General features: G+C 37.4%; 1 protein-coding gene across 1 annotated transcript in view; it reads left to right on the forward strand.

The window, feature by feature from the left end:
• Positions 1-7,396, forward strand: part of GMPS (guanine monophosphate synthase) — a 94,902-nt gene extending 87,506 nt beyond the window's left edge. Inside the window, exons 16-18 of the mRNA XM_019503031.1 lie at positions 1,725-1,855; positions 2,298-2,470; positions 4,067-7,396. Of these exons, the coding sequence (XP_019358576.1) occupies positions 1,725-1,855; positions 2,298-2,470; positions 4,067-4,168 (406 nt within the window). The 3' untranslated portion in view covers positions 4,169-7,396. The remainder of the gene's footprint in view (positions 1-1,724; positions 1,856-2,297; positions 2,471-4,066) is intronic.
• The last annotated feature ends 4,051 nt before the right edge of the window (positions 7,397-11,447 follow it).

The raw sequence follows: 11,447 nt of genomic DNA on the forward strand, positions 1-11,447 counted from the left end.
TCCTAAAATTGTAAGCGTTTTACTCGCACCTTTTAGGGTACTTCTACACATGCTCCAGTGCTTTAATTAGAGCAGCTCTGAGACTTACTCTATAGCTCTGCCATGTCTCGCATATCGGTGTCCCCATGCTTAAAAATGGTGGCAGGGGTGCTTGAACTAAAGCCTATATGATCAGTGTGAATTCAGTTGCCAAACTCCAGCAGACTTGATTTATCGAGTCTGCTCTGACATGCTGGAATTCCAGTGCGCTGGAGAAGTCTCTGTGCTCAGGTACAGGTGCCCTTAATGTTGTTTTAGCTTAGATTTCAGGGTGTAATATCCTTCTTATAGAGTGCATAGTTGAATATTGTATCTTTTTAGATGATGTGTGGTACCCAGAACAAGGTTCTAATCTTTTTCCTTTTACGTTTACTGGGGCTGTAAAGGGAGATGAGGCAGCTGACATTTTTAGTAGTACATTGAAATACAGTATTTAGCTTCCCTGACCTCTTAAGTTTTTTACGGATATTTTTGTGTTCTGTAACCAAACAGATAGAACTAAAGAAATGCATTTTTGCCCATGTTTTGAGCTTTAGACCCATTTTAGTTTTGCCTGTTGTATTTGTATCCAAAAGAGAGAGAGAAATCTTTTGGCTGTCTAGGCCAGATAGGTGGCACAGAGCCTGTCTGTAGGCTGCATCAATTCCTGCCTGCCCCCCCACATGCTGGGATTGGGTCCTGGGGGGGTTAGTGTGCCCCAGGATTGGCAGGATCAGGAGCTAGATCCAGTGCCCAGGGCTCCCCATGGATTGGTTTGGGAATCTGGCAGTTAGGAGCGCAATAGTACTGCTCCCTGACCCTAAATTTCTGGACCCGTGGGGAGCCCCACAGGCCAGATAACACTATGAAAAGGCCTGATCTGTCCCGATGCTTAAAACTATGCATGTCTAAACAACATACACTAAAAATGGAGAACAACACCCAAACTGAAATTTGTCACCTGTTCGAAGGAGTTTTTCTCTTACCTTTTGTTCCCAGAGACTTTAGTTATTACAGGCTATCCATAAAATATTCTGTAGTACACAAGTTTCTCTTTTTATATTTATGAAGCTCATCCAATACATGTATTACTTTTTTAATATGGTACCTACACAGAAGTCAATGTTAATGACCAGTTTGAATTATTTAATGTAATATAATCCTTTCAAGATTTTAAATAGCAATGTAGTCATGCTTTTGTAGTAGGGCATTATTTTCTCAAACTGTGAGATTACCTCCTTACAAAGTCTTTTGAAGTCTCCTAAAGCAGTGAAAATAAATTTTAGAATGCGTATTAAATAGCATTATTGGAATGGCAGTAACTTTCACTGATATTGGCTAAAAAGTGTAAAATACTTTAAATAACCTCAGTAAATGGGTAATATTGTACATCAGTAACTGGTTATTTTTATTCATTTGAAAGGAGTAAGAAAGCAAGCCAAAAAGTTACCATTATCTAAGAGATGTAAAATGCATAAAATTATATTTAAAATAATACAGATGCATATATTGGGTATATGGAAATTTGAATAGTTTTAGTTGAGTTCTGCGTAGTGGATACACTCCTAAAGTAAATGTCTCTGGTTTATTTCTTCATCATATGATATTCCTTACAGCACTGAAGGATTCAGTCTGCAAGATCCCTATTTCATTCCTTAGGTGTGCAGTATAGTATATATTTTCCTACAATTTCTTTATCTTCCCAGAGTTGTCTATGTGTTTGGTCTGCCAGTCAAAGAACCTCCTACAGATGTAACACCTACTTTCCTGACCACAGGAGTTCTCAGTACTTTACGCCAAGCTGATTTTGAGGCTCATAATATTCTCAGGGAGTCTGGTAAGCATTTGTCCCTAATCCAATCCGGTATACTGGTTGCAGGAATTAGTGCTGTTTCTCTTCAAAACAACATTACTTAGTAAGATAGTATACTTTTCTTTTAAACACTGAGAAATGCATGGCATAAATTGCTAGATACAATCCTAATGGAATGAATTAAACAGAATCTCCACTTTTTCGCTGTACAGAAAACACTGCTGAAAGCAATTTAATGTCATTGTATGATAACACCTTAATGTGATTTCAGGTTTTGGTAACCATTTCCTTCTCTTGCACCTGGCATTCCATTTTTCTCTGAGGATGTGTGCGCACCTTTTCAAACTGTAGCCACCAAGATTTACTTTATAACCAAATATTCAATGTTTAAGAGGTGCTATAAAACACTATACTGGTAACTAATAAATACGTTTAACTAAACCCCTTTATCACCGCTTTCCTTAAGGTTATGCCGGAAAAATCAGCCAAATGCCAATAATTCTGACGCCATTGCATTTTGACCGAGACCCCCTTCAGAAGCAGCCTTCCTGTCAGAGATCTGTGGTTATTCGAACCTTTATTACTAGTGACTTCATGACTGGTATTGCAGCAACTCCTGGCAATGAGATTCCAGAAGAGGTAATATTTCTTTTTTTTTTAGTTCTGTTTTTCTGGTGTGGCTTGGGAATGTGGAAAAGGCCTTCAGTTGTCTTTCTCCCTCTCCTCTCCTCCCAGCCCCAGGTGATTTTATATCTTAAGTTTTTAGTAAGTACTCTTCAGTATTTGACAGCTGCTTATTTTGTCTGATTTTTATGCTCTGTTTTGGAGGAAACCAGTAATATTTTTGAGGTTGAGTGCATAAAGCTAGGTGATTAAGTCACTAATTATCAGTAGCCTACCTTTTTCAAAACTGAGTGTCCCTAGTACCAACTGATCTGACTTGAAAGCTGCAGATACTCGGTTCTTTCAAAATGTTGGCTTCTATTTAAGTGCCTAATCAGGATTTAGGAGCCCAAATTACAAGCTTTTCCAAATTTTGGTCATTCCCATAATGTGTTTGAACTTTTGTTTTTAAAATGTGCTACATGTGAGTAGTGTTGTCACCCTTACTTTGAGGTTTCACTTTCTTAAGGATCTGTCATTATTTCATTGATAATTCACACTTAAAACATTGTTTATAAACTCTTTCTGTCTAATTAGTATAACATAACTCTATCTGAGTGTAAACTATTTAATGTTCAGAAAGGCCTTTTAAATGGGCTTTCAAGAAGAGATGATTCAAAAGTTTCCACTTTTTTAACTGTTGGAATGTACAAAATTAAAGTTTGTCTTCATTGGGAGTATAATTCTCTAATATACTCTTGAAAGGTGCATTTTATGTATAGCTTGGTTGTCACAATACTGTGTAGTATCACTAATAAAATAGCATTAACTGTGGATGAAATGTATACATATAGGAAAAATGTAATTGCAGTTGCTTAAAGTCTCGTGGGCTCCAAGCAAGCTGTGCTGAGTAGTTGCATCATTCTGTATCTTTTTAATGTGCCACATGCAGTAAGAAAACAGTGAGATTTAAAATATGACTTTATGGTCTCTGCTTCAAATTGTAGAAATTACATGGAGACTTTTCTCATTCTGCAAAGACAATAAGACTTTCCTATAGAATTAACAAATTGCTGTTTTAATACCCAGTATGGAACACTCCTGTTGATAACTAGATATGAACTCCAGAGGGCAGGTGACTCCCAATGGAGAAAAAAATTTTCTTCTTGAAACTACCCTGTTCCAACTGAAGTTATTTATTAATATACAGAGTTCACTACCTTACTAAGCCTTCTGTTTTTATGGGATACTGGGATTTACTGGAGGTAATGGATGAAGAATACATTTTATATTTTGTAGTTTGCTCAAAGTTAATTCTGTAGTGTATTACAGGTACCTAAATTGCTACTGTGTAATATTTTAAAAATTACTTTTCTAGTAAGAAAAGATGCATCCATTTTTATTGCTGGTTACAAAGTGGAAGCCTTAATTGTAGGATGGCCACAAATTAAGTGCTGGGATAATTTATTTGGTTCTTACTAATAATAGTTTGTAGGTTTCTCTGTTTTGCCTGCAAACTGCCTTAGAAAAGAAAATTTTTAAACATTTTAAATGTTTCCATTTTTCTTGGGTACCATTTTTTCCAAAGTCTGTTGCATCAAGTATTGTTTTTTTTTTTTCTCTTAATCACAGGTTGTGTTGAAAATGGTGACAGAAATTAAAAAGATTCCTGGTATTTCTCGGGTGATGTATGATTTGACATCAAAACCGCCAGGAACTACTGAGTGGGAGTAATTAACTTTTTTTTTCTATTAAAGTACTGTATGCAGTTTAAATTATATCAGAAACCATTCCCAGTGTTGACATGCAGTACTGTGAAAAGTGACTGGAGCTGCTACATCACATCCGATTCCTCTCCTGGAGCATAAATCTGCAGTTAAGAGCTGTTGGGCATAACTAAGTGGGGCTGAGGATTTGTACGGGTAAATAATCATGGCAGCATTGCCTGTGCGCAGATGAATTCATATTGCTTTTGCCTTTTTGTCTTACTGATTCTCCCTGTTTTTCATGTGTTTTATTGTTACTGTCATTTCAATGTCTCTTTGTTTTTGTACACTGTGTAAGGGACAGTTTATTTACTTTTAACAAACTCATTGTTACGGCCTAAAAATGTAATATGGATACTTAATGTGACCAACTGCTTTTGAACAGATTTATTATAAATAAATATTTTGCCAAATGGAATAGTGGGTACTGTTGAGTTGTGGAATTAATGTGTATCTGTTTGTTGTGTACTGTTAAGCCTGTTATGTACTGTTTGAAGTATTAGCCCATGGCAATAATATTGAATTCCAAAAGAGTGATGCTAGAGTAATATGAAATGACCTTCCATCTTTCTGTGCTCACTCCTTCCATTGCTCTTTGTAAGATTAAACATGTATATAGGTGACAAACATGTCTCATCAAACTTTGATATACACTTAACTTGTATATACATATATAAAATTGCAGACAATATTTAAGTCTGCAGTGTCCAGGAAAAATGGTAATAATGGGAGTGAAATTTTAAATGGCTTGTCAGAAACCCCAGATCTTTAAATCATAGCTTAAGTTTTCAGTTTCAAACCCCTACACAATGATCAACCCCCTGTTCCATGGCTTGGCCAAGTGCTTTTGTTTATATTTTGACGTTTGTTTCCTAGAAATTTTTGTTTTTTATGGGGAAATATTTGTATATGTTGTATCTAGTTTTTTTTGGGTTGTTTTTAAAGATTAGCATCTCATTTAGTGTAGAGTTAATTCAGTAGAGGTGATTTAGCCAGTCAGAATACAGATTAATGCAGTCCTTTATGTACTGTGGTTTATTTAGTAAAGTCAGCAATAACTTGTATAAAGGGTGTGATTAACATCAAACCCTACCCGTGCTTCTCTAATATGTCTCGGCTAAAAGTCAAGTTTTTTGATCGCTCGGGTCTAGTTGCAGTCCTCTTTTTGTAAGTGTTTATTTTTATAGCTATGGAAGGTCCTGACCTGAGCAGCTTTACTAGATACGTGCAGGGCTAGAACCTTAATTACGTAGTCAGGTTCATTTTCTTGAATGACCATTTTTTTTTTTAAACAGTTGTATTTCATTCAGCTGTGAAATAACCTTATTTTTATGGGGTTTGGTTATATTTGTTGAATATAGTCTATAAGGCATGAGAATTCATAAGACATTTTTCCTTATATAAATTCTTGAACTGGAATAATAGTGGGTAAATGTTTAACATAATATTCTGATTGCACAGTTTCTCCATTTTTAGTATTGGTGCACAAACATACTGTAAAAAATCAGCTTTTCATCTTTATTTTTTAGAACAAGTCAGCTGTACCTAATGTACTCTTGCCTAAGCCAGCTGAGTGTTGTGCATCATGCAGGGTGGTATATCATTGCAGCTTTTCCAGCTTTTTGAAAATTCTTGTGGCTACTTGACTTAGATACAACCGGAAGGAAGGCAACAGGCTTTAGAGACCAGAGCATATGATTTGATGTCCTGTCCCAACTCTGCTACCAGCATCTTCAAAAACCACAGGGAAGTTGTGTAAACTTAACTTCCAACGTGCTTCAGTTGTCTCACTTGGATATAATAAAACACCCATTCTTCCAGAACAGTTAAGCTCTTTAAATGGAAACTGCTGTGTAGGTGAGGTATTATATAATTACTAACTTTTATTTTGTATATATGTAATGTAACATTATCAGAATCTGATCTGTAAAAACTCAAATTAGAGTAATTTGAATGACTAAAAATTAACAGATATTCAGTGTGACAAAATATTTTAAACCTTTTATGGTTCTATTCAAAACAACCAGTCAAACTCTCTGGTAGTTGAATTTAAAAAAAAAAATGATGAAATTGTCCTTGTACTATATTTTTAACTTTTTGAGGATGGTTATTTTCATGATTGGTACTGTCTCATGCATAATGTGTTACAAGCACAAGTAGGACATTCACAATTTGGTGTGCAGTAGAGGGTACGTCTTTAATTACATATCCTTCATTGCTTATTGTGAGTAAACTTGCTAGTATTGCAGCTGCCACCAGCTCTGTGAATGCCCTGCTAAATTAGACTTTGCCAGCAAATAGGGGAAAATGAGGAAGGATTATTATCAAAATTAGAGAATCTCTCTTAATTTAAGAGTAAGGCTTTTTCTCACTTGTGTGTGTGTGTATAATATATTATGAGACTATATATGTATATGTAGCCTCATAAGGCAGTTCAGAGACCTATATAATACACAGTTCTATGTCCATAGCACTTTCATCTGACTTCACCCTTAAGTGTTTGACAGAATATTTGAACAGATTATTTCTAATGTTTGCTGCATGTCAGATATTGGTAAGTCAAACTGTCATAAGAGTTTAATCTCAACTACAGGTATAGTATATATCCCTGTATGCAGTGCGTGTATTAAAGTTGGTACACTTTGATTGTGGTAGGTTGCTTTTCAGGTCTTCATTAATAAAGTGGAGCTAGACAACAATCCCCATGCTTTTTCAGGAATATTTTTTTCCCCCTTTTAAAACTGAAAAATAAATACTCAAGTTCTTTAGGTCAAAATACTGCACTATAAACCAAATGTCTTATCAAAATAAAATTCCTGAGGCTTAAAATATTCCTGCATTTTTGTGCTGTACACTTCTGAAGCATTGGGTTATTTTTAGTGAGGTTGACATGGGTCCTCCCAACAGTTCTTGAATATATTTTATGGAATCCACGTATATACACGGCCTAATGGCGGAGAGGAACATAACACTTTATCACAAAGTTGAAAATAAATTTATGGAATAGCTTACCAAAACCATAACTGTAGCTGCCTCGTTCACTTCAAATCTTCAGAGAGACATGTCAACATTTAAAGAGGAATTTGTATTTGGGTACTTTCCATCATTCTCAATTTTTAAGATTTTCTGCTTGTGAAATTATAAAGTACTGTGAGCCTTAATTTTTATCCACAAATAAAACTATTATGTTTAAATATTTGTGTGATTTTATTTTTTAGGTCTTCGAAGTAAGAATTTTATTGTGAGTGGACCATTTATTTTGAGTGGCAGGGGGGGAAAAACAGCTATGAAAACTACATTTTTTACAGAAGACTTGGCACGGGGTACATCTCTTCTAAGGCCAACGCCTTTTGTAAGATGCATCAGATTTCTTTCAGTTATTTGTGGCTAACTGCTAATAGTCGCATTCTGAGTGAGCACTTGGGTTAAAAGCATAATATAAATTAGTCCTGAATTTTCCAATAGAATTAGATATGAATCGACTCTCACCTGTTAGTAAGATTGGTAACATTTTCATATTGCTTTGTAGATTCTCAAGGGTGAAATTCCAGTTACAGTTGTTTGTAGTAAAAATTAGTTGATGGCGCCACCCTGATCTTGCTCAATTATGAATATCTAGTGAACAGTCTATGAATTTAATAATTCACAGGATGAGTTCTTCATGTAGATAGTCCCCTGGGGTATAGGAAGGAGGGACTTTGAAGATGATTGAAATTATTCTGCACACAACATGCATCTCCTCATGCAATTTTAAGCATTTGCTGTGACCAGCATTAAATAGCACAGATGAACATAGAGCATTTGATCATTTCTCTCTCTCTCTCTTTAGAATGAATTATTTTAAGGCATGCATGCTGTGAATCTATTTATGTAGCTAGCATACAAGTATTGATCATTCATTTTCCAATGGCATAGTATCTCCTAAAATGTATCTTGGAGGCAGGAGGTGTGAAGAATCCTGCATAGATTTCAATCTGTAGTTCCAGTGGCACCATAAATGTTTCAAACTTTTTTTTAAAAATAGGCAGTTCACTCTGATTTATGTGATAGAAGACCTGTACCCTGAGGAGGTTACAATGTAACCAGTGCTTAGACCACTGAGTCATTCCTTCCAAGATTCCTTACAAAAACTTCTCTGCCTTACTGTCCTTGTATGCCCTCAATTACCAATTGTTACTTTATTGGTACCAGTGCTACAAGAAAACTACTGTGCTCTGCAAACTAACCCTTTACCAAGGTATTCCTAGACGGAGGAAGGACTGTGTGGTCTAAAGAATAACAAAATGGTGTCAACACAATTGTAGGAATGACTTGTAACCATACAATTCTTCATATCGTTTTGTTTTCTAAGGAAATCTCCTAAATTATATGTGGATTGTTTAAGAGTTGAAGATTTGTTTCTAAAAAGATATAAAAACCAATCCCAGGTGCCTTAAACTTGTATCACATTTTTATGGGATCAGTTGGTAACTATAAAGGCAGCATCCTCATCTATAAACTGGCTGTAATAGGCAAATGAAAAGTTAAATTCTGTCACAAAACCACTGAGCAGGAATACAAAATAAAGATATGTTTGTGGTTCCTTGGTTTACATAGAGATGAGTAATTTAGAAAGTGTTGAGAAATGTTTTATAATGGGGATTTCAGTAAGTTTGATAGTAATGGTTTGCAAACTTGGTAAAAATCATGCAGTAGGGCTTTCTTCTTGTGTATAATATATTCCTTGGTTTATAAAATGTGCTTCTTGTTAAATTATCCCCTTTCCTTATGAACAGTACTGTGAGAACAGTGATTTCAGTATGTAAATCTTCATTTCATTCAGCACTTGCCTGTGCTCAGTAGCTTGTTAGGTATAAGCCTGCCTTCAGCTACTGTATGCAGGTTAAAATTTAGTGTTAGGGCTTCTGTTTACTTGAGATGCAGACCGATACATTCTTTCTACTTGTCTACACTGTTATGGGTTTTTTTCTTTATTGAAAAGTTTACAACTTAGGCCTGTGATGTGGGTCAGAATATCAATATCCTGATGATCCAGAGGGCTTTGCCTTGAGGAACCTGTTTTTAAGCAAACCTTCGGAAAGTACTAAAACCAGCGAGTGGCTGAAGCCTGGAACACCTGGAATGTTTTGCGTCGGCTTGATTCTCGGTTCTGTGAATTAGGCTGTTGTTGCCTGCGGCTACCCGCTTTCTCCACCCTTCCTTAAGGAAATGCTGAGTAAGAGGAGAGAAATTCCCCACTGGTGCCTGCCCTGAAGAACAGTTTTTAGTGACTCTATGAAGCTGTTGTCTTTGGGTTGACTGTCATATTTTGGAGATGAAAAATCACAAGAGCTGTTTACTGTCTGCTTGTGATGTAGACCAACCTGAGCTGACAAACACCTTTTACTTACATTTTTTTTTCGTTACTTCAGCAGTTGTCTCGTTGTGAAGAGGGTTTTTTTTCTCATACTGCTACTTATAGTTCTACACTATGCAAAAATTCTTATTGAAAGTCTATACTTCTAACAGCTCCTCTATGCTTTCTCTATCTGTCCATATCAATCTGTTGCCTGTGGTCCTTGAAGATTGTAAATCCTTTGACAGAGGGATGGGGTTTTTTGCTTTAATGTTGTATAGGGCACTCTACTCTAGGGATTCTTATATTACCAATAAAAATTCAATAAATAAATATTTACTGCCAATTTATTTTTCTGGCTCCAGCATAAGGTTGTAAAAATTGATTTCCTTCTCTTGCCCATCCCTAAGCGGTATTCCCCCACTAGCAGCTTTTTCTGACATACTTTTGGGAGTTGTGCTGTGGGGGGGAAACAGTGGGAATATGTAACTGGGCGTACTGACATGCATGCACACAGTATTAGAATACATTGTTCTTGGCATCTCTGGCACCTCTACACACTACATTGATGCTGCCATTAATGTGCCAGATCCCAGCATAAATGGAAAGGGATACAAATGCACCTCATTTAAGGTACCATAACATGGGAAACAAACCATACAAATGTCCCACATGTGGAACATTTTTATGGCTGGCTTGTTTTGGCACCTTAAATTTTAGTGTGTGTCCAGGGTCAACCATCAGCTAATCGTGAGTCCTGAGGCCTAGACTGCACTGGGCCTACAACAGCCCCAGGACCTATAATCAGTTGATTGTCAACCTGGGGCAAAGGGAAGGGGAGTTGAAAGGCCTCTGCCACCAGGATCCTCAAACCCTGTGCCTGGCAGCTCTGATGTGGCTGGCATGAGCTTCATATTGAAATTATTTGAAGAACTTTTGACCCAAGTACTCTTTCCTGCCAGGGCAGGGGGTCGGACTAGATGATCTACTCAGGTCCCTTCTGACCCTAAAAACTATGAAACTTCCCCCACTAGCCTGCTCTTTGGAGTCCCCAGTGGGGAAAATCCATAGGCTTCCCACACTGGAAGCCTCCAACCCCCTGTACCTGGCAGCCTAACCAGAGCTGCCGGATATTGGATTTGACAATTGGTCTATCTTCAGCCCTGTACAGCTATGAGTCTCAAACTGGACCTGGGACTCAGCTAATTGTTGGCCCTACAGTGGAGCACTTGGCTTTCAAACTGCCAGAGCAGGGAGAGCCTGGGATTACTGTCTCGGGCCCCCCTTCACTGGCAAGTAGAAATGACATAATTTGGATCTGACTCTTGATCCCAAAATTGTACCTCCTCCCATACACATGTGGCATGGCATAGGAGGAGAAGTTGTTCACATCAGGAATCTGATTCTGTGGCATGATGAATGTGTGCTAGGGGGCATAGCTGTTAAACTGTTACAAGTGAAGGTCTTGTTGCACAGTAATTTTGGGCGACTTTTGGAGCGCTTAACATGTGGACTGTCCACATGTTAACACCTTAAAGTGGCTGAAAGCATGTATTATGCAGCTCAGAGTTAGGCCACTCCAGGGCCAGACTATCTCTGCACAATCTTGCTCCTATTCCATTAAGGCATGGCTGCTCCCCACAGGTGCATCACTTGGGCTGAAGGTGTGACTGCTCCAAATTAGCACTAGGTTGGTTAACATTTGTGAGACTCGCAATGTAAGGTGAAATTGTTCACGGATAACACTGAGTTTTGGGGGAGCGTGGTCATGCTTGAAGATTAGGCTGAAGATACAGGCGGGCCTAGACAGGCTGGCAAGTTGGGCAGATTGGAATCAGATGAAGTTCAACATTGAAGTGTAAACTGCTCCATCTGGGGATGAACAATCCCCAACATACTCACAGGTTTGGTG

This window comes from Gavialis gangeticus, unplaced genomic scaffold, assembly GCF_001723915.1.
Source record: "Gavialis gangeticus isolate Ggan-Ray unplaced genomic scaffold, GavGan_comp1, whole genome shotgun sequence".
In the NCBI taxonomy this organism is placed as follows: Eukaryota; Metazoa; Chordata; order Crocodylia; family Gavialidae; genus Gavialis; species Gavialis gangeticus.